The following is a 25,612-nucleotide window of genomic DNA, read 5'->3' as shown; positions in this document are numbered from 1 at the left end:
AACAGTTTCCCTGTTGCTGCATTCTTTCATTCAGAATTCCATACCTTCTAACTGGCCTTCTACCCTAGGGACAGCTATTTCTATCTCCATGCCTTCTACCTGGTCTGGCACTGGATAGTTTGAAGGGGTTAAGCCTTCCTCCAAATCCTGCATGGGATAATCCAGCACGTTCTCCTCTGCTGCCCTGTTCCACAGCTCCTCTCCTGCCTTGGGCTGTGGGAGTGACTCGCCCTCGTCACTCGCTCCTCCTCCTCCTGTTTGTCTCTGCCTGCTTTTAAACAGACCAGAGCCAATCCCCTTCAGCCTGTAGCGGGGGATGGGTTTTGGCTCTACAGCAGTTTTCCTCTGCCTGGGTTTTTCAACTGCAGCTACTTTCCTTGTGGCTTCTTTAGCTGTTCTACAGCCCGGAAGCTGCTGTTGCCAACCTGCCTGCCTCTGTTCCAGCTCACTATCACTTTGATTATAGGGGCAAGGGAGGTCAGCCTCAAGTTGAGCGCCAGAATCAATCTGGTCCATTCTTCTGCACTTAATCCTATCAGGGACTGGGCTAGTGCTGGTGCTGGGTTTGTCACATTCCCCCACCCTTAAAGGATGACCCTCACTTGTACCCGGAGGAGTCCCTATATTCTCAGGCATACGTGACAGAATATCTACATTGGTGTTAAGTTTACCTGGCCGATGCACCACCTTAAATTTGAACACCTGAAGGGCTAAATACCATCGTGTAAGTCTAGCGTTATTGTTCCGCATGGTATTTAACCATTTCAAGGCTGCGTGGTCAGTCACTAGCGTAAACTCCCTGTCCTGTAAATAATGTTCAAGAGTCTGAACAGCCCATTTTACCGCTAGGCATTCCTGTTCCACCGTTGCATAATTTTGTTCATTAGGATGGAGCTTCCGACTCAAGTACAGAATGGGATGTTCTAACCCTTGGCTTTCTTGACTTAGGACTGCTCCTAAGCCTGTGCCTGAGGCATCAGTTTGTAAAATCAATGGTAGGTCAAAATCAATAGCTTTGAGCACGGGCCTTTCACACAAACTAGCCCTTAATCTTTGAAAAGCCTGCCTACTCATATTGTCCCAACCCAGTGTCTCTGGTTTCCCTTTCTTCAACATGTCAGTCAAGGGTCCTGCCTGGGACGAAAAGTGAGGGATAAACCTCCTGTAGTATCCTACCAGTCCTAAGAAAGCCCTGAGTTGTTTTTTGTTGTTAGGAGCCGGGTATCCCCGAATGCATTGCACCTTATCCACTATAGGCTTTATCTGCCCCTTTCCCACAATATATCCCAAGTACTTTACCTCTTGTTGACCAATGAAACATTTTTTTGGATTTATTGTGAGACCGGCCCCCCTCAGAGCTTCCAGGACAGCTTTTAGGTGTTGCACATGCTGTTCCCATGTACCTGAATGGATCACTATGTCGTCGATGTAAGCGTCCGCGTACCCATGGTGATCCCGTAGCACCTCGCGGACTAGGCGCTGGCAAGTAGCCGCCGCCCCATGTAAGCCAAATGGCATGCGCCTAAATTGAAATAGGCCCCGTGGCGTGCTGAACGCTGTTTTAGGTTTAGCCGATTCGGTCAGTGGTATTTGCCAGTAGCCTTTTGTAAGGTCAATGGTAGTTAAAAACTGGGCTGATCCTAATCTATCCAGTAATTCATCCACCCTTGGCATTGGGAATGCATCAAACTGCGACACCTCGTTTACCTGGCGAAAGTCAATACAAAAACGTGGTGTCCCATCAGCTTTAGGCACAATAACAATGGGGCTACACCATGGGCTTTGCGAGGTCTCTATAACCCCTAAAGTTAGCATCTCTTGTACCAACTCCTCTACCAGAGCTTTCTTTTCCTCTGACAGCCTATAGGGGCGTACCCGTACCACCTTCCCTGGTACTGTTATAATATCATGGGATACTACCCCCGTTTTCCCTGGCACAGAAGAGAACACATCCCCAAACTGTCGGACTACTTCCTTCACCTGATGGACCTGTACTTGTGTGAGGGCAGTTCCCACATTCACTTCCCCCTCAGCCTTGAAGTCCGTAACCTGAGGTCCTAGGTCATCTTCCTGCCCTTGTTGTGCTACCAAAGCCAACACCTCCCGATCTTTCCATGGTTTCAATAGGTTGACATGATAGGTCTGCAGTCTCCCCTTATCATCCTTGACCCGATAGTCCACCTCCCCTATCCTTTCCACAATGGTGGCTGGGCCCTTCCATTGTGCCAAGAATTTGTGAGTGTCTGTGGGTATTAATATAAGGACTCGATCACCTATCTGTAATTCCCGTTCCTTTGCCCTTCTGTCATAATAAGTTTTTTGCTGTCTTTGACTCCACTCCAAATTCCCTCTTCCGAGTTCCAGGGACCTCCGTAACCTATCCTTAAGCTGAGCTAAATATGTTATTACGTTACTCCCCGAGTCCTCGGGAAACACCCACTTCTCTTTCAACATATCCAGCACCCCCCTAGGTGGTTTCCCAAACAATAGTTCGTACGGACTAAGTCCCAGAGAATCCTGCACCTTCTCTCGCGCTGCAAAGAGTGCAAAAGGAATAAACATATCCCAGTTCTTAGAATCTCCTTCTATGCCCTTTTTCAGCATTTGCTTAATTGTCTGATTAAAACGTTCCACCATACCATTAGCTTGAGGGTGGTAGGCAGACGTTTTAATATGACGGATGCCAAATCCCTCATAAAACAACCTCATTTCACTAGATAAAAAATTGCTACCCTGGTCTGTAAGAATCTCCCGGGGAAACCCTACCATACAAAACAACCCTAACAGTTCTTTCATAATACTGGTAGATGTGGCCTTCTTTAATGGAAAAGCCCAAGGGAACCGTGTGGCTACGTCCATTACTACCAACATGAAATTATATCCCCTAGGTGTTTTCTCCAATGGTCCCACAATATCCATGGCCAACCGCCGTAATGGTTCCTCTACCACCGGTACAGGAATGAGGGGTGCTCTGGCCGGTTTCGCCAAAGACAGTTTTTGGCACGTGGAACAGGACTGACAAAAATTTATCACAGCCTGCCTTAATCCCGGCCAAAAAAACCGTCTTTCTATCTGTTTAATAGTGGCTTCTGTGCCTTTATGACCCGATAACGGGTGATCATGGGCTAACCTAAGTATCAGTCTTCTAAACCCTTGGGGAATCAATAATTGTTGTACCATTTCCCCTTCTAGGTCACCCGGGCCTTCTTTATACAGCAAGCCCTGTTTCTCGATCCAGCGTTTACCCTCTATACACCCCTTTCCTACTCTCTGCCATTCTTCTCCCAGGGTTGGATCGGTTTTCTGCTCCTCCCGAAATGTAGGAAAAGCATCCATAACATCCTTGGGGAGCCACGGGACTTCCCTGGTTTCCCCTGCCCGCTTCATGGCTCTACTTCTCCCTTGCTGTTGTCTTTTGTTCTGGGCCCGTGTCCTACGCCCCTGCCTTTGTTCATATTCCTGAAAGGCTTCTCCTGCAAAAGGAAATATCCTGCCTAATGTCCCTTCAGGTTCATGGTTAGAGGATCCCTGTGCTCTTGTGTTAACTAGACACTGTTTTTCCTGTAATGCTACCGGGAACCCTTTCCAATCCTTCCCCAGTATAACATCATACGGTGCCTCTGGCACTAACGCAAAGGAAGTTTGATACACTCTATCTTTATACCTAACTGTGGTAGGTCTCAATGGGTATTGTTTACTATCCCCATGGATACACTTGATTCTTACTCTCCCTACAAAATCATGCCCCTTTTCCCTAGGGAATACTGTGTTCCAGCACCGGTGGGCTAACATTGACTGGTCCGCCCCTGTATCAAGTAAGGCCTCCATGTCTTTGCCCCCTATTGATACCACCACCAGATATCTCCCCCCTGGTGTAATCTTACCCTTTTCCAGGTCACAGGTTACCGTAAAACCTTTTCTTTCAACACACTCCCCCTGTCGGTGACCTTTTCCCCCACACCTGAAGCAAACGATGGGAGCAGGGTTAAAGGGTTTCTGTACTCGCTTCTGAGGGTTCCTGGGTGGTATGTTATTAATAGTAGGAGCCTGAAGTGCCGTGTCCCTCTGGAACTGTGTCTGGGGTCTATAACTTGGGCCTGATTTCTCGGGAAGTCCCTGGGCGTCCAGATAAGCTTCTGCCACAGATAATGTCTGTGTCAGATCCTGGCATCCTTGTTTCTGGATCCACCCCTTTATGTTCTGGGGCAGAGCTTCTAGGAATTGTTCCCTGACTAACTCAGCGAACATCGCTCGTGGGTCTGCCAAGAAAGGCTGTAACCACCTCTCTGCAGCTTTCGTTAGGCGTTGTAACAGCGCCTTAGGTCTTTCTCTAACCTTTAACTGGAGAGCACGAAAGGTTTGCCTGTAATATTCTCTTGTATATCCCAGAAAGTCTAGGATATGTGCTTTCACAGCTGGGTAACTACTGGCCTGATCCGCAGCAATGGTCTGAAAAGCCGCAAGGGTCTCGCCAGCCAAACATGGCAGAAGGCGAACCGCCCACTGCTCTGGAGGCCAACCTGCTGCAGCAGCAACCCTCTCAAAAGAGTTTAAAAATTCATCTGGGGCATCCTGTGGTGTTATTTTGTTCAAATTCAATAAACCTAGAGAGTTTTGCCCTACCACAGGTAGATTACCCCCAGTCCCCAATACCGGTATATGCATCTGTCCACCAGTCGTAGGCTTCAATAGCTGCGCCATTAATTGAGACTGCTGCTCCATGGCTCGCATAAAGTCACTGTGATGACGTTCACTAGCCTCCTGGCTTGCTTGCCATAGTCCGTGGCTAGTCTCCAGGACCTTCTTTAAGTCCTCATTCTGCCTCTGACGTTCTCCCGCAACCACTGCTAACGCCGCCGGCTCCATGCTGACTCTGTAAAAAAAAATGAAAAACACACACTCCAAGTGCGATACCACACAGTTCTTTCTCCCCGAAACTATCTTCACCAGCCCCTCTGTTGTATATGCTTACCAGAGGTACTGATGCATCATCGCCTGCGTGCTCATTACAGGGTGCACCACCCTTCTTCAGAGACCTATTGGTCCCCCTTTTGTTCCTCGCCAGCTCAGGACGATGGCCTTGACCCCCGGTCTGCTATCCACCCTTCCTGCAGCCGCCAAACTCCGGACGCTGGAACCGATATCCTTGGAATGTTCAAGCCGCTTTCATTCACCAGCATTTATAATCCTGGTTCCGATGAACCAAACAATAGTAGAGAGTAAAAACCAAAAAAAAAAAATTTTCCACCTTTGCACTCCCCAATCTTCACCTGAAGAGGTAACAGACCGCACTCCTGATACCAAACTGTCACAAACCCCCTTGCAGTTCAGGGCTGGCGTGTGACAAACACACAGATTCGGGCGCGTCCCCTTCAACTAGGGGTACCTTCAGGATTTTTAGGCGGCCCCAGACAACGGTCTAGGCCCCTCAAGATATAGGGTAAGTACAAGGTTTCATTATATCACCAAGCAAACGAGTTCTTTAGGAAAACATAAGTGGTTTATTCTGACCTCCAGGTCAAAAGATATGCAACAGCAAAACAATATCACTTTGCAGGTCATTGAACAAAAATAGTAAATTGGCAAAAATCAAACTTACAGTACATTTTCAAGCAGACAAGAACTCAGTAGGCAAAAATCGTCACAGCACACTCTGTTAGCAGTACAGCTTTTCTCTCAGCTCCTACGTGCAGGCACAAATCACACAGCTGAGATGGTTAATCTAATTAGCTCCCTGCAACGGGAGTCACAGTAACTTTCCTACAGTTCCAACAGCACTTTAAACAGTTCAGCCTGCCTCTTGTTCACAAACTTGTCTTTGAATGCATAACTTGATTCAGACTTCAGGCAAGTATTATTCTCCAACTTCCTATGCTTATACAGCTCAATATATATATCCCCTTCTTCAGGTTTAACTTGGGCAGCAGAGAGAGAAAAAAAAACGATATGCAAAAAGAAAACACAAAGCACAAACAGTTTCCCTGTTGCTGCATTCTTTCATTCAGAATTCCATACCTTCTAACTGGCCTTCTACCCTAGGGACAGCTATTTCTATCTCCATGCCTTCTACCTGGTCTGGCACTGGATAGTTTGAAGGGGTTAAGCCTTCCTCCAAATCCTGCATGGGATAATCCAGCACGTTCTCCTCTGCTGCCCTGTTCCACAGCTCCTCTCCTGCCTTGGGCTGTGGGAGTGACTCGCCCTCGTCACTCGCTCCTCCTCCTCCTGTTTGTCTCTGCCTGCTTTTAAACAGACCAGAGCCAATCCCCTTCAGCCTGTAGCGGGGGATGGGTTTTGGCTCTACAGCAGTTTTCCTCTGCCTGGGTTTTTCAACTGCAGCTACTTTCCTTGTGGCTTCTTTAGCTGTTCTACAGCCCGGAAGCTGCTGTTGCCAACCTGCCTGCCTCTGTTCCAGCTCACTATCACTTTGATTATAGGGGCAAGGGAGGTCAGCCTCAAGTTGAGCGCCAGAATCAATCTGGTCCATTCTTCTGCACTTAATCCTATCAGGGACTGGGCTAGTGCTGGTGCTGGGTTTGTCACACCTGGCGCAAGCTCTTCAAATGCTTTATTATAAAGATAAGTTTTGAGGGGAGCTTTAAACTTGGAAAAGGAGAGCTCGGTATGAAGGGAGGTTGGGAACATGTTAGAAATTGGTAGGGGTAGCGTAGTATAAAGAAGCAGTCTAAATCCAACTTCATGAGAAACAGGTACAGAGAAATGGCTGTCAGATAGTGAGTGCAAGGCTCTAGCTGGGGAATGTGGATAAAGAAAGAAGTAGGAATGCTAGAGTGAAGTACCTTGTGAGTTAATGTGTGTATCTAAAATTGGATTCTAAATTAGATTTGGAACCAATGGAGTTTAATCAGAAGAGGGGTTATGCAGATATTTCTTAGCTCAGGACAGGATTCTAAGTGCTGTATTTTGCACTGTTTGTACTTAATCAAATAAGGAGTAGTCTGGTACATAAGAACATAAGCAGTGCCTCCGCCGGGTCAGACCATAGGTCCATCCTGCCCAGCAGTCCGCTCCCGCGGCGGCCCAAACAGGTCACGACCTGTCCAAATCACCAGAAGGGGCCCCCATGCCACCTTGGTTTCCTATTGAGTCCTATCTTCCCATCAAAGTCCTAGCCCTCCGGTCTTGCACATGCACGACCTGGTCGGGTTTCTATACTTATTTTCTGGTTAGCTTTCTCAGTATCCCACGATCCCTTTATCCCTCAGGAATCCGTCCAGTCTCTGTTTGAATCCTTGTACCGTACTCTGCCCAATCACGTCCTCCGGTAGCGCATTCCAAGTGTCCACGACCCTTTGGGTGAAAAAAAAACTTCCTTGCATTCGTTTTGAACCTATCTCCCTTCAGTTTCTCTGAATGCCCCCTCGTACCTGTTGTCCCCTTCAGCCTGAAGAATCTGTCCCTATCCACCCTCTCTATGCCCCTCATGATCTTGAAGGTCTCTATCATATCACCCCTGAGCCTCCTTTTTTCCAGAGAGAAGAGCCCCAGCCTATCCAACCTCTCGGCATATGGGCAGTGTTCCAGCCCTCTTACCAGTTTCGTTGCTCTCCTTTGGACTCTCTCGAGTACCGCCATGTCCTTCTTGAGGTACGGCGACCAATATTGAACGCAATATTCCAGATGCGGACGCACCATCGCTCGATACAGTGGCAAGATGACTTCCCTCGTCCTGGTTGTTATGCCCCTTTTTATGATGCCCAGCATCCTGTTGGCTTTTTTTGAGGCCGCTGCGCACTGTGCAGATGGCTTCAGTGATGCATCCACCAGCACTCCCAAGTCTCTCTCAAGACTGCTTTCTCCCAACAATGCCCCCCCCAATTTGTAGTTGAACAACGGGTTTTTTTCCCCTATATGCATGACCTTGCATTTTTCCACGTTAAAGCGCATTTGCCATTTGTTCGCCCAGTCTTCCAGCTTGTCTAGGTCCCTTTGCAGGTCCTCACACTCCTCCCTGGAGCTAACTCTGCCGCACAGTTTGGTATCGTCTGCAAATTTTATAACCTCGCACTTTGCCTCCTTTTCCAGGTCATTGATAAATATGTTGAAGAGTAACGGCCCCAGCACCGATCCCTGCGGCACACCGCTCGTGACTCCCCGCCAGTCAGAATATTGGCCCTTCACTCCGACCCTCTGCAGTCTACCCGACAACCAGTGCTCTATCCATCGGTGCACATCCCCTCCCACCCCGTGGTTCCACAGCTTCCTAAGCAGCCTTTCATGTGGCACCTTGTCGAAAGCCTTTTGAAAATCGAGGTAAATGATGTCGATGGGTTCCCCATTGTCCACCCGACTGCTTATTCCCTCAAAGAAGTACAGAAGGTTCGTTAAGCATGACCTTCCCTTACAGAATCCGTGCTGGCTTGTTCTCAGTAGGCCATTTCTCTCAATGTGCTCGCAAATGCCGTCCTTTATCATAGCTTCCACCATCTTCCCTATAATTGAAGTCAGGCTCACCGGCCTGTAGTTCCCGGGGTCACCCCTCGATCCCTTTTTGAAGATAGGTGTGACATTCGCCAATTTCCAGTCCTCTGGTACCTCTCCAGTTTTTCAAGGATAGGTCTAAATCATATTGCTATAGCCAAAGCTTGAAACAACTATGGCATAAGTCATCTGGAATGAGTCAAGATAATAGCAGATTGCATTAAATTGACACAGCAATTAAACATGTCTTATCCAGTTTTGAGATTTGAATTTCAAAGGAAAGTTCTTGATCAAGATGAATTCCTAAATACTTAGTGGGTCACCAGAGTGATTGGAAGTGTTAACGGAGGGACAAAATGGTCACTATTGCTAGGTAGACTATAAACACTGCTACCTGTTGAACCAAGTCCTGGCTTACATTAAGTCTAATCTAAAATAGCTTCTGTTTGTTTCTGAACCAGGGAAACGTTAGGAAGGTAAAGTTTCAAGGTGAAATAAATAACATTTGTCCAGTCAATACTGGTGTAGTTGAAAACACTTTAGTATAGTGTTACACAATTTGGCAGTTTATCTAATTCCTGTTAACTTTTAATAATCTGGCCAGGCAGACGGTAGTATAGCTCCACCACTGTTCTCTTTACTTTGACATGTTGGATTTCTATCCAAAAGGATTCTATAGTTTAGAATTTTTATTCTTTTTGGCTCAATTCCCTCTTTAATATATGGTAAATGAAACTGGAGAACTGGCATTACCACTATGATCTAATTTATATCCTTATATCGGTGTTACACTGGTTGTCCTCTTTCCACCAGGTCTGTGAAAGGCCTGTGATAACATTTATATGTCCTTTGAAATTATTCCATCTATCTCCCTTTGAAACTCTATTTACATATGCCGATGACATCCTTGTCCTTCTCGAGATGGATTCGAACCTCACTAACCTCACCGAAAATATAACAGCTTGCATAACGAAACTTCAATCCTGGTCCCTCTCTACAAATGAAGCTGAATGAATCTAAAACAAAACTACTCTGGCTTGGCCCAAAATTAGATCAGTTACCCACGCTCATTCCACTACCTTCTGGTCCCACACTGCAGATCAAATTCTCAAGCAAAGTTTTGGGCATCATTATTGACTCTACACTTTCCTTTAATGATCATCTCAACTCTCTGGTAAAAAAAATGTGGTATACAAACTTAAGGTTTAGTTTAGTTTAGATAACTCTATATGGAGATGATGCGGTAAAAAAACAAGGTTTAGTTTAGATAAGCTCTCTCTTCATTTAGCGCTATATACTCTAACTCTGTTTTTTAGGCTTCTAGCATGTGTATACTGTATACAGACCTTTTTTAAAATATGTTTTGTTTGTAGCTTCAGCCTGTTCAGGTTTATTTACAATCTTTATTCTTATTGCTCTTCTTTTAAAGGCAGCTGGTATACTTCTGCCTTTATTAAAACCTATCGAGATGCCTTAAGACTTCCCTATTAGTATCTTTCAAAGATACTTCAATTCATACACTCCTAACAAGTGTCTGCTTTTCCCCAGGTTCTAGTTTAAAAGGCATTCTACCTCCTTTTTAAATTAGTGCCAGTAGCCTTGTTCCACCCTGGTTAAGGTGGAACCCATCTTTTGGGAATAGACTTAACCCCCCCCCTTCCCTAGAATGTTCCCCACTTGTATCGTGTGCAATACTGAGGATTTATAGGCTAATCAGGCTTTTGTATTCAGAGAATATTTTTCTGTTCTGACATCATGTAAAATGCATTTTGAGAAGAGGACTAGAGCCTTCTCTTGAAGGGCTGAGGATGTGGAATCAGCTACCAAAGGACTGAGTCAGATGAAGTAAAGTTTTAAAATCAACTGAAAGGTCATCTCTTCTGTGCAGCTTTTAATGGAGGAGGGGGGTTGCAGAATTATACAGGGGTGTGGTGATTCATTGCAGGAATTTGGAGCTGAAACACATATTGTGAAAATTTGTTTGTTGTGCATGGAGTGGAAAGGAAGAGAAGCCTAATGTGGTTTAGTGCAGTGGCCTGAGAGCCAGGGCAGCTGGGTTTGATTCTTGCTGCAGCTCCATGTGATTGGACAAGTCACTTAACCCTCCATTGCCCCAGATACAAAATAAGTACCTGTATATAATATGTAAATCTCTTTGATTGTAATTACAGAAATTTTGTGATCTAATGTAAGGAAGAGGAATATTTATTGGTTTGGAACTGATCAATTTATGTAATGCCTATTAGAAAGCAACAATGCATGTGATCCACCAAAGAATCCAGTGTGGAACAAAATAGTTAACAGTCTGAAGATAATATCAGATTTTTTTTCAAGGTGCTCCCAGTAACAGTGCTAGATGTGTTTTGCAAAGAAGGCTGCTTCAGGGACATTTAACATTGTAACAATAAAACAAAGTATGTGTGCAAATTCAATCACTTATAAAAATACAATCAGAATTTAATTTAAAAAAATATCTGAATAAAACAGACTATATCAAAACATACCAAAGTCTTTTAAAAGAATGGCTTTCCTAGCTGGGATCAGAAACAGATTCCACAAGGAATGAAAGCCAGCTGATGCAAAGGAACAGCTTATTTCAAATATGCAATACTGTCCAAAAATAAAAAACAAGGGCATGTCCAACCTTTTTGAAGATTAAAAAAAATTACTAAATTATAGCCAAGAGCAAAGAAAGCATACTCGGTCTCCTAAATCTCTGTCAAATGACAAACAGGCCAGCATGTGCATATAATCAGGCTTAAATTGTAAAAGCCTGATGTCATGAATAATAATAATCATCACTAATAAGTTAAAACAAAACAAAAATATACCACATCCTCTGGCTGTACTAGTAGGCCACTCATGCTGAAAACCACACTCCTAAAGTCTATAATTTTTCAAAATGAAATAGCTAAAAATCATTCTGAGATGTTTAAAAATCCATAACTACCTAAAACACCATTAAAAATTAAAAATATTAAAAATATTTTTTTTAAAAAGGCTAGAATTTCCTATAAAATAGCTTTATTAACTTTCAAAATATTAACAGTCAAAGCCCCCAACATTCTTGGAAAGGTAACTTAACCCATACATCCCTACTAGAAGCTTAAGATCAGAGGATAAAAATCTGCTCTTGGTCCCGTCGCTAAGAATTATAAATACAAGACAAGAAACTCTTTAAAATATAGAACGCATTACCAGCCTATATTAAAGAAGAAAAATCACTTAATAAATTCAAGATACTGAGGGCTCCTTTTACTAAGTTGCGATAGCGTTTTTAGCGCGCGCAGAATTGCTGCGTGTGCTAAACCCGCGCTATGCGGCTAGAACTAATGCCAGCTCAATGCTGGTGTTAGCGTCTACTGCATGCGGCAATTTAGCGTGTGCAAAAACCGCTAGCGCAGCTTAGTAAAAGGAGCCCTGTGTCTGAATTCAAGAGGGCCTGGGATAGACACGTGGGATCTCTCGGAAAGAGAAAAAAATAATGATTACTGCATATGGGCAGACTAGATGGGCCATTTGGCCTTTATCTCTGGTCATGTTTTCTATGTTAAAGGAATGTTAAAATGCTGGTTATATAAGGATGCCTTTGAGACCTGATATAAGCATGACAATTTCTTGGGGTTTTTTTTCTTTTCTTTTTAGAAAACAAAAAATCTTATATCCTACCATTGTTAAGACCTATGAGATTTCTTTATGCATCTTTCTATCAATGTCTTACCCTCCCCTTGTTTTGACCTTTAATGTTCTATTTCCTATACTTATAGTTCTTCCCACATCCCTTATGTGCAAGTTTGTAATGTCTTTGTCTCCATTGTATTTTAAATAATTTGGACCCCTGCTTTTAACAATTTGGACCCCTGCTTTTAACTGTAAATCGCTTTGAAACTATGATATTGCTATTGAATCAATATTTTAATAAAACTTGAAACACAACTCGAAAGAATGTGTTCCATTAACATCAGTGTGTCACAGTGATGTCACTGGTTCGTTCCCACCACAGAAGGGATCTTGGAATATAAAAATATCCTAAAAAAATGTTGAACATATTAAAAATAAAAGAAGGTGTGAAGTTTACAAGAACATAGATTTTTAAAACAATTAAAAATCCGGATGTAACAAAGCAAATAAGCCATCCTGATACTTTAAAAAAGCACACTATAACATCTTCAAAACATCTCAGATAAATGTTAACCAAAGCAGCAATCAATACTAGGAATCCAATCACAAATAAACGAATACATAAATAAAAAAAATTTATCAATTAAAAGTGTAGCTGGACATCTGAGAGAATCTTGTACAACATAAAAACAAAGTACAATATAATCCATTTCCTGATTGAGTCCATGTGGATTGACTGTATTAAACCTATAAATCAGTCTCTGTTCTTTTTGTAACTGTAGTTTATCCAAATCTCCACCCCTCCAGGTGGGACTTGGCATACTTGGAACAAAAAAGATTCTTCAAAAACTTGTGATCTGTCAATGGAAATTTTGCACTAATGGTTTATCGATAGCAGATCTATTAATAGAATTTTTATGTTCCATGGTTCTTTTAATCAGTGGTCGAATAGTTTTCCCAATATAGATCATATTACAGGGGCAGATGGCCACGTAGACAACACCTGCACTTTGGCAATTAGTAAACTTGTGTAACTCAAACACCTCTCCCGTACTTTGGTGTATGAATACATTGATTTTTATATTGACTTTGCATACGGAATAGGTGCCACACTTATGATGTCCAGTGAATCTGCAAATTAACTTTGTGTCATCCATTAGAAATGCTGCATGTTCTAATAAGTCTTTCAGGGTCTTTCCTTTTTTATAGGCTATCAAAATTTCTTTATCTTGAAAATGCTTGTTTGTACAACATAAACAGCAAACAAGGAACAATAATAGTTATTAATACAGTTTAAAAATGGCGTTTAGAATCCAAAAGTAGAGTAAAATAACTCAGCATAGGGAAAAACCCTTTTATAAACTTTCATAGAATCAGTCATTGCACCATCTTGTTAGAATAAATGATTTTTAAATAACTTCATAGATTCATAAGTAATTCTTAAATCTCCATAATGTGAAAATAAAGTCCAAAGTCCAAAGTTTTGTGAAAAGCTAATATAAGTAAACAGATTTAGTTTCAATGTCTCTGCAGCGGTGACCCAGCAGGTGACCCAGCGGGGTTCTGACGCGTTTCGCCGTCCTAGCTTCCTCAGAGAACCCGCTAATGCTGTGTGTGACCTTAAAAAATAAATCCTTCTTTAATAAGAAACAACAAGAAAGATACATAGTAACATTTTACAAAGAGAACTTTTAACAAAGAAAACTTTTAACCAAACACTCACAGACTTGTCAGTTGGGTACCTAATTCAAAAGGGAAAAGAAACTTCCTCGTGTTCTATGACATGAATGCTCTGCTGAGCACCCTGTACTTATGAACTGTGAGGCTGTCTATCTTCTGTGAAGAAACGCCCACCATTCTACTTCACGGTTTAACCCAGCAGGGGTGACTGTCTTCCAATGGTAAATCCATCTCTGCTCTCTTTTCCACAACCAAGCTTGGACATTTCCTCCTCTCTTTAGCTGAGCCACTTCTAGTACTATGAACTGAAGATCAGAAAGCTGATGTGAAGCAGTGTGCCAATGCTGCACTAATGGAGCCTTTAAATCGTTCCTCCTAATTTTGCTCAAATGTTCCGTAATCCGAACTTTGATACTTCTAGTGGTGTGGCCAATGTAAAGTAAATTACATGGGCATATAATCATATACACCACTTTCTGTGTATTGCAGTTTGTATGTTGTTGGAGGATATGCTTTTTAGGCAAAATAGGGTGATTGATGCATGTTGTAACTAACACATGGGAGCAAATAGTGCAGTGTCCACACATAAAATGGCCTTTAAGGTGTTGGGGAGTGCTAGTGTGGTGACTAATATATTGGGAAGTGGTGAGATGGTCACGTAGATTTCTGCCTCTAGAAAAAGCAAACATAGGGGGTTGGGCGAGACTTTTATGAACCTGGAGGATGTGCCAATGAGATTTGATGATTTTTTTGATCCTAAACGCTTTGTATGAGTGAGGAAGTGTGCACACCATGCGGGCTTCTGCAGGAGATTGAGTTTGCTGAAGGAGGTAAGTTCTGTGTGCATATAGAGCTCTTTTATAGGCTTTCTTGATGGTACCATAAGGGTACCCCCTATCAGAAAAACGTTGCCACATGTCCATAGAGCGCGTCTTATACTCATCTTTATTGCTGCATAAGCGTCTAAGTCTCAAAAACTGCCCTACAGGTAAGTTGTCTCTTAAATGGCGTGGGTGGTAACTGGCATAGTGCAACAAATTATTTGTACAACATGCCAGTGCTTCCATAAAAGTCTGATGATATCTGCAGACAGATGCATGAAGGGTAAAGTACACACAATTTTCTCATTAAGTTCCCTTAACTTTGGTACCAATAATTCTCTTATTTGTGGTTGCAGCTTTCTTGTAACCAGTTCTATCGCCTGTATAGGGTATCCTTTCTCCTGAAAATGTTTTGACAAATCTGTAGCTTGTTTTCTTAAAAAAAAAAAAGAGTCTTTGGAACATAATCTACTTCTTAAAAATTGGCAATAGGGTAGATTTACCTTCAAGGGACAATTGTGACGGCTCATAAAATCTAAAAACTTATTGACATCAGTGGGTTTTCTGTACAAGTTGCTATGGGAAGATCCCTTTTAAAAAATAATTTTAATAGCCAAAACGAGGATACATGCTCTATGAAAACAGATCTAGAATTTAAAATTTTGGTCAAATCCATTAAGACATGAATAAAAAGCTTCAAGTTCTGTTTGAGTACTTCTCCAAATCAAAAAGAGGTTGTCTATACAGTGGAACCTTAGTTTACGAGCATAATTTGTTCCAGAAGCATGCTCGTAAACGAATTTACTCATATCAAAGTGAGTTTCCCCATAGAAAGTAAGGGAAACTCGCTTGATTCGTTCTACCTCCCATCCCCCCCCCTCCGGCCACCAGCGCTGCTCCACCCCACCCCCAACACATCCCCAAAAGATCCCCCCACCCTGAGGCCACTGGTGTGCTTCCACATCTCCCCCCCCCCCGCGAACCGCCATGGCCCCCCCCTGTCCGTGAACTGGCATCACCTCCCCTTGCGAACTGGCATTCCCCGCCCGCCCAAACTGAAAGCTTACCCACCCCAATGTGGCACCGACACGCAGCACCAACCCACAGGAGGTGCTGGTGCCCGAAGATTGTGCCTCTCCTCCAACTGGGCCTTGAGCATCTGCGCATACTCAAGGCCTTCTGGCTCCCGCCTCTCTCAGAGATTCTCTCATGTCATCAAGTCTTCTGCTGATGGTATCATCAGAGTGTGGAATTTTTTAAATTTTGTTAACTTCTGGTTTTCCAAACATCATTTCTGCTATTCTAATTGCAGCGGGAATTAAGACTTCATATCAGTACTTGCCTTTGTCATGCTTTCCCATTTTCTCTTAAAGATATTGACTGATTTGTTCTTTACTTCAGGATGTTTAGTAGAGAAGTGTCTCTTCAGCAAAGAAGGCTTCATTGAATGATTAGATAATGTTTCACCACATATCACACACAGAGGTAATGAAGGAATGCTCTGGTTTGAGGCAAATCCATATGATAAATACATTTCATCATATTTTCTCACTTTTGGTGGCAGTGACACATTTAAGTGCTCATGATCACAGCTTTTTGTTCTGGATGAAGATGGCTCATCTGACCTTTCAAGTTGCACATTGCTCTGATAGCCTTCTCCGGCAGCAGAGGAATTTTCTTTTAGCACAAAATGATCCATTGAAACTCCTTATTAAGCATACTGGGCTCACTCCCTTTCCCTTCATGACTTACCTCCATGGCTGGAAATGGAAACACATATCTGCCATCCATACCCCTTACCGGCTCTATGCACTATGAATACTCTTACTTGTTTGAAGGAATACACCCTACTGAATGCAACGCAACATGCTATTCGTAGCTTAGATGATATTGATGACGTATCTGTACAGATGTCGCAATATGTCTCTCTGGAACAACCCCAAACTTAAACATAATGGTAAAACCTTTTCCTGGAAAATCTGGCAAAAAGCTGGCTTATGGTTTGTTGATCAATTATATCACAATTCGATGTTACCCTTCTCGACTTTGTGCTCTTATTTCCCTCAAATTGATAGTTGTCATTCTCAATGGCTTACGTTCTCCTCCGCTATCAAGTCTCTTACTCTACCTTCTGTTTTACCTACATCTCAGGTTTCCTTCTATCAATGGAGCAACACTGTGATCCTCCGCGGGAGAGCAGTCTCTACCTTCTATAAAATCCTGCGTGATTATAATTATGCATTATCTCATCAAGACATGCATCGTTGGTCCACTATGTTGACTATTTCCACCACGACCATTGACCGGAAATCCTTCTGGACTAAGACTAATCGTCCTCTCCTCTCGACTAGAGTTTCACAATCTTTGTACTTCCTTATGTGGCAAGCTGTTTGGACTCCTCACCGCATGTGGAAGGCTCGACTTAAACCAGACGCTACCTGCTGGCATTGCTCTGCTGCTGATGGAACTCTTGATCACATGCTGTTTCATTGCTCAGCTGTCCATCCGTTTTGGTCTCGTGTCTTGGACACTATGAAAAGTATCATATCCTGCTCCCACGACCTCAACTTCTACATGATCACACTTCGCTCTCAACATCCTTATTTTACCAGCTCAGACTGCCCTCCCAAACTGATCGATACTCTATTTGCTACAGCTCTATTATACATCCTTAAAAATTGGAAATCAGCCTCCCTTTTGGACTACTCCTTCTGGTGGAATTCAGTTTGTCTCTGCAACAGACATGAACGTTATGCAACTGAAAAACTTCGCATGAATAAACTCGGGACTGTCTGTTACAACTTCCACCCATAATTCACCTTGGCATTTTTTGGACCTCTTTGTGCAATCTCACTTTCATGCTTGATCACTTCAGTCTTTTCGGTATATTTTAATGTCAGCCTAGTACTTCCCTCTTCTTTCCTCTCTCTTCTTTCTCCTCTCTTCTCTCTCTTATTCTGTTCTCCCGTAGGATGATGCCTTCACTGGTCGTTGATTGAATATCAAGTTTATTCTTCTCTGGTTCTGCAAGATGTTATGTTATGTGTGACATATGTGGGGGGGTTTCTTATTTGTATTTTTATTTGCAAAATCTCAATAAAAAATTTGAACTGAGAAACTCCTTATTTAAAAAAAAAAAATTGGGGATGCTAATTAAACGTTTCATACAACATTAGATACATAAAAAGTACTTGTACTGAATTAGTTACTATGGGCAAGTTCTTTCACACACATCCCCTCCCCCTTCCAGTGGTCTGACATCTCCCCCTCCCTTCTTCCTTTCTGGTCCCCCTCCCAGTCCAATATTTCTCCCTCTTTTCCCTCCACCAATCCAACACTTGCATGCTTCCTTTACTCCGGACCTCATTCCCTTCCCCAACCAACATCCAGGGTGCATCTCTCCCACTTTCTCTCATTCCCCGGATCATGTGTAGCATTTTTCACCACTGCCCACCAGCCCCATACCCATTCCTATCAACCCTCTCCAGCACCATGCCACATCTCTTCCTCCATAACTATGTCTAATATTCCCCCTACCTTGCATCCGCTTCAATCTGTCCCTCTGTTCCCTCTCAACCACCATATCCAACTCAATAAACAATCTGTGGAATTTTTTGTCAGCAGATCCATAGTAATATAGTAGATGACGGCAGATAAAGACCCTAATGGTCCATCCAGTCTGCCCAACCTGATTCAATTAAAAAAAATTTTTTTTTCCTTCTTAACTATTTCTGGGCAAGAATCCAAAGCTCCACCCAGTACTGTGCTTGGGTTCCAACTTCTGAAGTCTCTTCCAAAGCTCACTCCAGCCCATCTACACCCTCCCAGCCATTGAAGCCCTCCTCAGCCCATTCTCAACCAAAAGGCCATATACAGACACAGACTGTGCAAGTCTGCCCAGTACTGGCCTTAGTTCTTCAATACTTACTATTATTTTCTGATTTTAGATCCTTTGTGCTCATCTCACACTTTTTTGAACTCTGTCACCGTTTTCTTCTCCACCACCTCTCTTGGAAGCGCATTCCAGAACTTCCTTACATTGCTCTTGAGTCTACCACCCCTCAACCTCAAATTATGTCCTGGTTTTACCATTTTCCTTTCTCTGGAAAAGATTTTGTTCTACGTTAATACCTTCCAAGTATTTGAATGTCTGAATCATAGTTCCCCTGTCTCTCCTTTCCTCTAGGGTATTCAGGGCTTCCAGTCTCTCCTCATGCGTTTTTTGGCGCAAATCTCCTATCATTTTCATCATCCTCCTCTGGACTGCTTCAAGTCATCTTATGTCTTTCACCAGATATGGTCTCAAAAACTGAACACAGTACTTCACAAGTGGGGCCTCACCAACGACCTGTACAGGGGCATCAACACCTTCTTTCTTCTACTGGCTATGCCTCTCTTTATACAGCCCAGAATCCTTCTGGCAGCAGATCTTTGGACACTATCACCCCAAGGTCTCTCTCCCCATCCGTGCATATCAGCCTCTCCTCTCCCAGCATATACAGTTCCTTACGATTATTAATCCCCAAATGCATTACTCTGCATTTCTTTGCATTGAATTTTAGTTGCCAGATATTAGACCATTCCTCTAACTTTTGCAGATCCTTTTTCATGTTTTCCTCTCCCTCCTCGGTGTCTACTCTGTTACAAATCTTGGTATCATCCGCAAAAAGGCGAACTTTTCCTTCTAACACTTCAACAATGTCACTCACAAACATATTGAACAGGATCAGCCCCAAGGAACCCTGAGAAACTCCACTACTCACCTTTCCTTCCTCTGAGCGACTTCCATTAACCACCACCCTCTGGTGTCTGTCCTACAGCCAGTTTCTAATCCAATTTACCACTTTGGGTCCTAACTTCAGCCCTTCAAGTTTGTTCAAAAGCCTCCTATGAGGAACCATATCAAAGGCTTTGCTGAAATCTAAGTAAATTACATCTAGCAGGAACATGGGATCCCCAGCAGCAGCTGCCTCTCTGGAAGGGTGGGAATTGGTGGCCAAGCTACATACCCCCAGCAAGTGGTAAGTGGTAAGGGGTTGAGAAACACTGTCCTAGATGATATGTTGTAGATGAAATTCAGACCCTTTCCGAGTATATCCTTTTGTGTAGTGGTGGTGGATTGTACAGCTGGTTGTAATATGCCCTCCCTTCGTTGGCTCTCCCTCTTCTTCACCCTCGGTCATGGCCCCATTGAGGAAAGTAAGGTGGGTCCCTCTGTCCTTGTATGCTATAATTCCTTTTCCATAATTGGCTCACCTGAAAAATCTGTAGGCGAGTGTCTGCTTTAGGTGGTGGTATGATGTACATGGAGACTGAAGGATCAAAGACCTTATCTGAGGCACTCCATAGCATTTCTTTTTCCTCATAACAGCTGGGCTGAATATGTCATGTTCAAGAGTTTCTTGTACTCTGGGAGGATCATTCACTTTTGGAATTGGTTTATATCTGCCTGTAGAAATATACCCTCTTGTGCCATTGGTATATAGTCCCTTGTTTATAATCTTGCTCATCTCTCTTGAACTGTTCTAATTTAGTATTCTTTAAATCTTTTGTGAATAGGTCAACATATTTCTTAGGGTTCATACAATTCAAAACATGTCCTTATTCAAAAACTAATTCTTTATCAAGTTCCCCCTTAAGTTAATTTGTGCAGTTTTCTCAAGTAACACCATCAAATCAAGTGAGCATTTATTTAAAATGGATTACTCTCAAACTTCTAGGTATGCGTTTATATCTACAATAATACAAAAGTGTGGAAGAGTGTAGATCCATTCTTATTGACCTCTGAAAGCAGCAACCCAGTTCTTGGCTGTGGAGTAACTGATGTATTGTTTGGTTGAAATAAATATATATATAGACAGGCTACAAACCCGCCCCCTAATTCTTCCATATAGTCCTCCATTCTTAATTCTATCTCACAGGAGATCAGAGAAAGAAATCTCACGCAAGTGTGGTTAAAAATAATCAAAGCTTTGAGGAGAATTTGACTGCTTACTGAAATTAGTAAGGCTTACAGTCAAAAGTCTCATCATATTACCAGTGATTGGTCATTTTATTGGGAATAATGACAGGAATTAATTCATTATTAAACATATGTAGTTGGTACATCTTCCAATCACAATCATTTACAAATTGAAGTCACATGGTTTCTTAATTTTACTTTGCTAGTAATTTCCTTAGCAACAGTGACTTTGTCACCTCTGTCAGCAATAGAAATAAGTAAACAATATGCTTACTATGGTCACACTGACCCTTGCAGACATGTTCTATTCTATTGCAAATATCTTGTTTATAGAAACAACCACATGAATGAAACTCATAAATATTTGCCATAACTATGTAAATGGAAAAAAATATGTCCTTATAAACAGATGTGTTAGTGTGACTTTTAGCAAAAAACCAAAAACAACTGCAGACTATGTACAAGATGCAGGCACTGTTTATTTCAAACTTTAATGGTATATACAACCTTATTACCAAACAGGGGACCCGACACGGTCCGTGTTTCGAACAACACGCCTTCTTCAGGGGTCCTAATGAACATAAACATTGAATGTAAATAAAACTTAAACTGTGTGTTACTGAGTGAAACTGGTGATCATGTGCTTGATGCAAAATTTTAAATATTAATGGTGAATAGTGAACATATAAAGTGTTGGCAAAAAAGAGATAATGTACTAAAACAAAGAAAGTAAAAAAAGTAAAAAAGGATATATATACACACACATCACTTTTTGTATATATATCCTTTTTTTTACTTTTTTTACTTTCTTTGTTTTAGTACATTATCTCTTTTCACTTTCATCAACCACTTCACATCCCTTATATATATTTTAAAAAATCTTTTCACACTTTTAATTGCACATGTGCCACCACTTTATATGTTCACTATTCACCATTAATATTTAAAATTTTGCATCAAGCACATGATCACCAGTTTCACTCAGTAACACACAGTTTAAGTTTTATTTACATTCAATGTTTATGTTCATTAGGACCCCTGAAGAAGGCGTGTTGTTCGAAACACGGACCGTGTCGGGTCCCCTGTTTGGTAATAAGGTTGTATATACCATTAAAGTTTGAAATAAACAGTGCCTGCATCTTGTACATAGTCTGCAGTTGTTTTTGATTTTTTGCTTGCTGCTTGGTTTGCTGCAGTCCTTGGGGTTTTTTTTTTTGTGCTAGTGTGACTTTTAGCTCATTTTCAGGGACCAACTGCCACGGCTCCAACATCTTGTTCCAGACATTAAACCAAAATATTTTGTTCTATAAAGGAAAAATATGTACTCTGCTAGCTGTGCTGTTTATACTTTGCTGTGTGTGAAGGATTTCTATTATTCAGATATAATATTAGTGTCTTTAAAAGGTTTAACTAAAATTGTATCTAATACATATTAGTTATGCCCCCCTTATATTCTGCATAGTACAATTATCCTCATCAGAGATTTCACATGAGTTTTAGTTGTTACTTTTTCTTAAATTTGTGGATAAAATGCCCAAAGATAGCAGTAGAGTCTTATAAGGGGAGGGGGGATTACACTTTTACATTTTTCCTTTTCAATGCTGTGTTTAATCTTCTTTCCAGGGTTTCCCAAACCTGTTCTACAAACCCCACAGCAAGTATGTTTAAAAGATATCCATAAAGAATATTCAGGTAGAGATCTTCTCACCTCTATTTGCTGCCATTGTATATGGTTTTATCAAATGCATATTCATTGTAGTTATCTTGAAAACCCATCTGGTTTTGGTGTCTCCAGAACAGGCTTGGAAATTGCTTTTTTTTTTTTTTTTTTTTTAAAGCATGGGGAGATCCATGTAGAAGAGAGAGCAAGTTATAGTAATAGTTATCTAACCTTGATTTAGTAACTACACTCTCTGGGGAACAACCGGGACACCTCACCTAGTTTCAAAATACAGTACTTTGCAATTGTTTAAACATTTAGTATGATCTTTGAAACCAAATTATTTATAAGGAAATTATTAATAAGGAAAAAAAATGTACTAATATTTTCAAAGCATCCTTCTTCACAAAGTCTGACTGATAGATTTATTTTGCTAAAATGGACCTTAATGGTCACTTCCTGAACACATCATTTTGAAAATGGGGATTTTCCAGTTTTAACAATATCTTGCAGTGACACCTGTAAATAATAATAATAATACTTTTTTAATAGTAGTGCATTTGGGGGGAAGTTGTCCAGGAAAAAACAGGACCCAGGACATTTTTCCAAATACCATGTAGATATTAATTGTTTAATTGATAAAAGGGGTAACGTCATTGATGTAAAGGATTTTCCACTACAGCTCTCCTATTTGTTTGGTTTTTGTACATATGGAAAGTCTGAGTTCAATCATCTACAAGTATTAGAATTTTTTTTAGAGGCTTTTACATAACAAACCTTAACGTCTACTCAGATTGGTTCATTAAAAGTGAAATAGCCTCAATTTTTCATGCCTTCAAAATTTCACAGGATAATGCACATGAGTATACATGTGGGACAGACAGTTTCTAGATGAGCCCAAATATCTTACTTTTTTGGAGCATGAGAAAATGCCTATTTCTCCAAATATTCTAAAGTTCAGGAATTCTGGAAGATAAAGTCCTAACAAGTATGATTTATTTTTTTTAATTAAGAATTAAAAAAAAAATTGACTGCCTAAAATCTAACTACTGTTAAAGTGAGTCAGACATTTTAGGGGTAATTTTCTGTAGGCTGCCTAAAGTGAGGTGCTGGAATGCTGCGTGATAAATGCAAATTCTGTAACAGCAATGATGTACCTGACTTTAGGTGCAAGCACTTGTGCTAGCTGGCGTAAATGCACCTAACTGTAGGCAGTTAGGCTCATAACTGCTAGTATTCTATAACTCAAATGTTTGCAAGTCCTGGGCATGCCCCACCCTGGTCCTTGCTCCCATTGCAGTTGTACGCTATAGATCTTGGGTTTACATTGTATAGAAAACTTGACTGTGGCAGTTGTGCATATACAGTGGTACCTTGGATTACGAGCATAATCCGTTCCAGGAGCATGCTCGTAATCCAAAATGCTCGTTTATCAAAGTGAGTTTCCCCATAGGAAATAATGGAAACGACGTGAACTCTCAGGCCTTGAGCATGCGCACATGCTCAAGGCCCAGCACAGGAGACAGATCTTTGGGCACCGGCACATGCTGGTGCCGGTGTGGAGGCTACATCAAAGTAAGAAGAGGGTTCGGGTGGGTTGGGAGGACCTCAGGTCGCGGCGGGGGGTGCCCGATTGGGGGGGGGGGTGCCGGATCGCAGGGGGGAGGGTGCCGGTTCACGGGGGAGCAAGTTCTTTTTCACCCAGAGGGTGGTGGACACATGGAGCGTGCTTACGGAGGCTGTGATAGGCCGGAGCATGTTACAGGGCTTCAAAGAAGGCTTGGATAGATTCGTAGAGGACAAAGGGATTGAGGGGTACAGATAGGAGTAGAGGTAGGTTTTAGGAATAGTCAGGGACCACTGCCGCGGGAGAGGACCGCTGGGCGAGATGGACCTCTGGTCTGCCTCAGCGGAGGCAACTTCTTATGTTCTTATGAAGCACCAAGTTTGCAAATGTTTTGCTCGTCTTGAAAACACTCGCAAACCGGTGCACTCGTAAACCGAGGTACCACTGTAATTGTTAATTAGTACCAATTATCAATTATAGCCAATAACTGGTGGTTTATTCTAACTAGCTTCTACTCCTATTGTTACATGTACAATTGGCCTTATTCTATAACATTGGTGTACAACTTTGCTCACTAAGCTCTAAACTGGGTGTGCAAGTTTATAGAATGAGATTTGTCTACAATAAAGCTACATAGTACATTAAACTTAGATTACAGTTAATTCTACTATTTGTTAAATATTTTGTTTACTTTCAAGTGCCAACATCGTAACTAAAACTATTTCTTAATGTAACATGTTTACCTGGAATGTATTTTATCTATTTTTGTAAAGTGTAAATTGAAAAAAAAATGCACATTTCATACATTGTGCTTTTTATTTTTGTTTTTGAAAGATATGAAGTTTGATCAAAGTTCTGCTACATTATTTGGTTTTGCTGACCTAGGAATGTTGGTCATCATACCAGATGTTATATAGACCACTGTCAGTTAACTTTTTAATGTTTTATAGGAGTATCCCAGCAGCGGCAATTCTTATGTTCTTATGTTGTGTGGTAATTTTTGAAATTTGTCCCTTGTCCTGAATTGTACTGCTCCTATTTATTGTACTATAATAAAAGTTATTGTGAAGCTCTGTATTTATTTTCTTTTATTATCAAATGTCCTTGTAGATTTAGGTATACTGGCATTTGCACATGGTGTATGGTATTACTATAAAGATCCATATCAGTAGGGGAGGGCTAAGGCACTTCTTTTTTTTTTTTCTTTTCATCTGTTGTGTATGCATGGACTTGTCACCCAAGCTTTACCTGGTTAAGAAATGAACAATGCAACATAATCAGTTTTATTGCCTAATGGAAAATGGATTACAATTTTTGGGTATCAAGTACCATATATATTTGAATATAAACCCATCCGAGTATAAATTGAGATACCATTTTCCCCTAAAAAGGAATATAAAAATTAACTCGGATATAAAACAGGGTTTATATTCTACCATTCTTCCCCTATATCCTTTCTGGCGACAGGCATTCCTGCCCACCGCACCATACTGGCAGTTTCGCCGCCCCATCCTCCCTCTTCCCCCCACTCCAGAGAATGGACCCAGTGACTGGACTTCCCAGCCTGCCTACTGTGCTTCCCTGGTGGTCTAGTGGGGTGTTGGGGCAAGAATGATTTTCACTCACTCCTGCGCATACTCCCTTGGTGCTGAAAACAGCTGCCAAGACTTCAAGTGGCAATCTCGTGAGGCTACTACTGGAAGTCTCAGCAGCCAAAGAGAGCATAGGCAGGAGCGAGTGAGAATTGCTGCTGCCCAAACACCTCGCTAGACCATCAGGGAAGCATGGTAGGCCTGGGGGTACTGCTACTGGGTCTGGGAGGGGGGTGGGTCATGCCTCTTCAGGGTTGGGGTAGAAGG

General features: G+C 41.9%; 1 protein-coding gene across 6 annotated transcripts in view; it reads left to right on the top strand.

Annotated features, from left to right (window-relative positions):
• The window catches only part of KRAS (KRAS proto-oncogene, GTPase), a 93,691-nt gene extending 75,383 nt beyond the window's left edge, over positions 1–18,308 (top strand). For all 6 annotated transcript variants that reach the window (XM_033951463.1, XM_033951464.1, XM_033951466.1 and 3 more), the window contains exon 6: positions 16,716–18,308. In XM_033951463.1, the coding sequence (XP_033807354.1) occupies positions 16,716–16,780 (65 nt within the window). In that variant the 3' untranslated portion in view covers positions 16,781–18,308. The remainder of the gene's footprint in view (positions 1–16,715) is intronic.
• Positions 18,309–25,612: the final 7,304 nt, after the last annotated feature.

Source organism: Geotrypetes seraphini, chromosome 7 (genome assembly GCF_902459505.1).
Source record: "Geotrypetes seraphini chromosome 7, aGeoSer1.1, whole genome shotgun sequence".
In the NCBI taxonomy this organism is placed as follows: Eukaryota; Metazoa; Chordata; class Amphibia; order Gymnophiona; family Dermophiidae; genus Geotrypetes; species Geotrypetes seraphini.
Note: the sequence above shows the minus strand (reverse complement) of the source record. Positions and strands in the feature narration are given on the sequence as shown.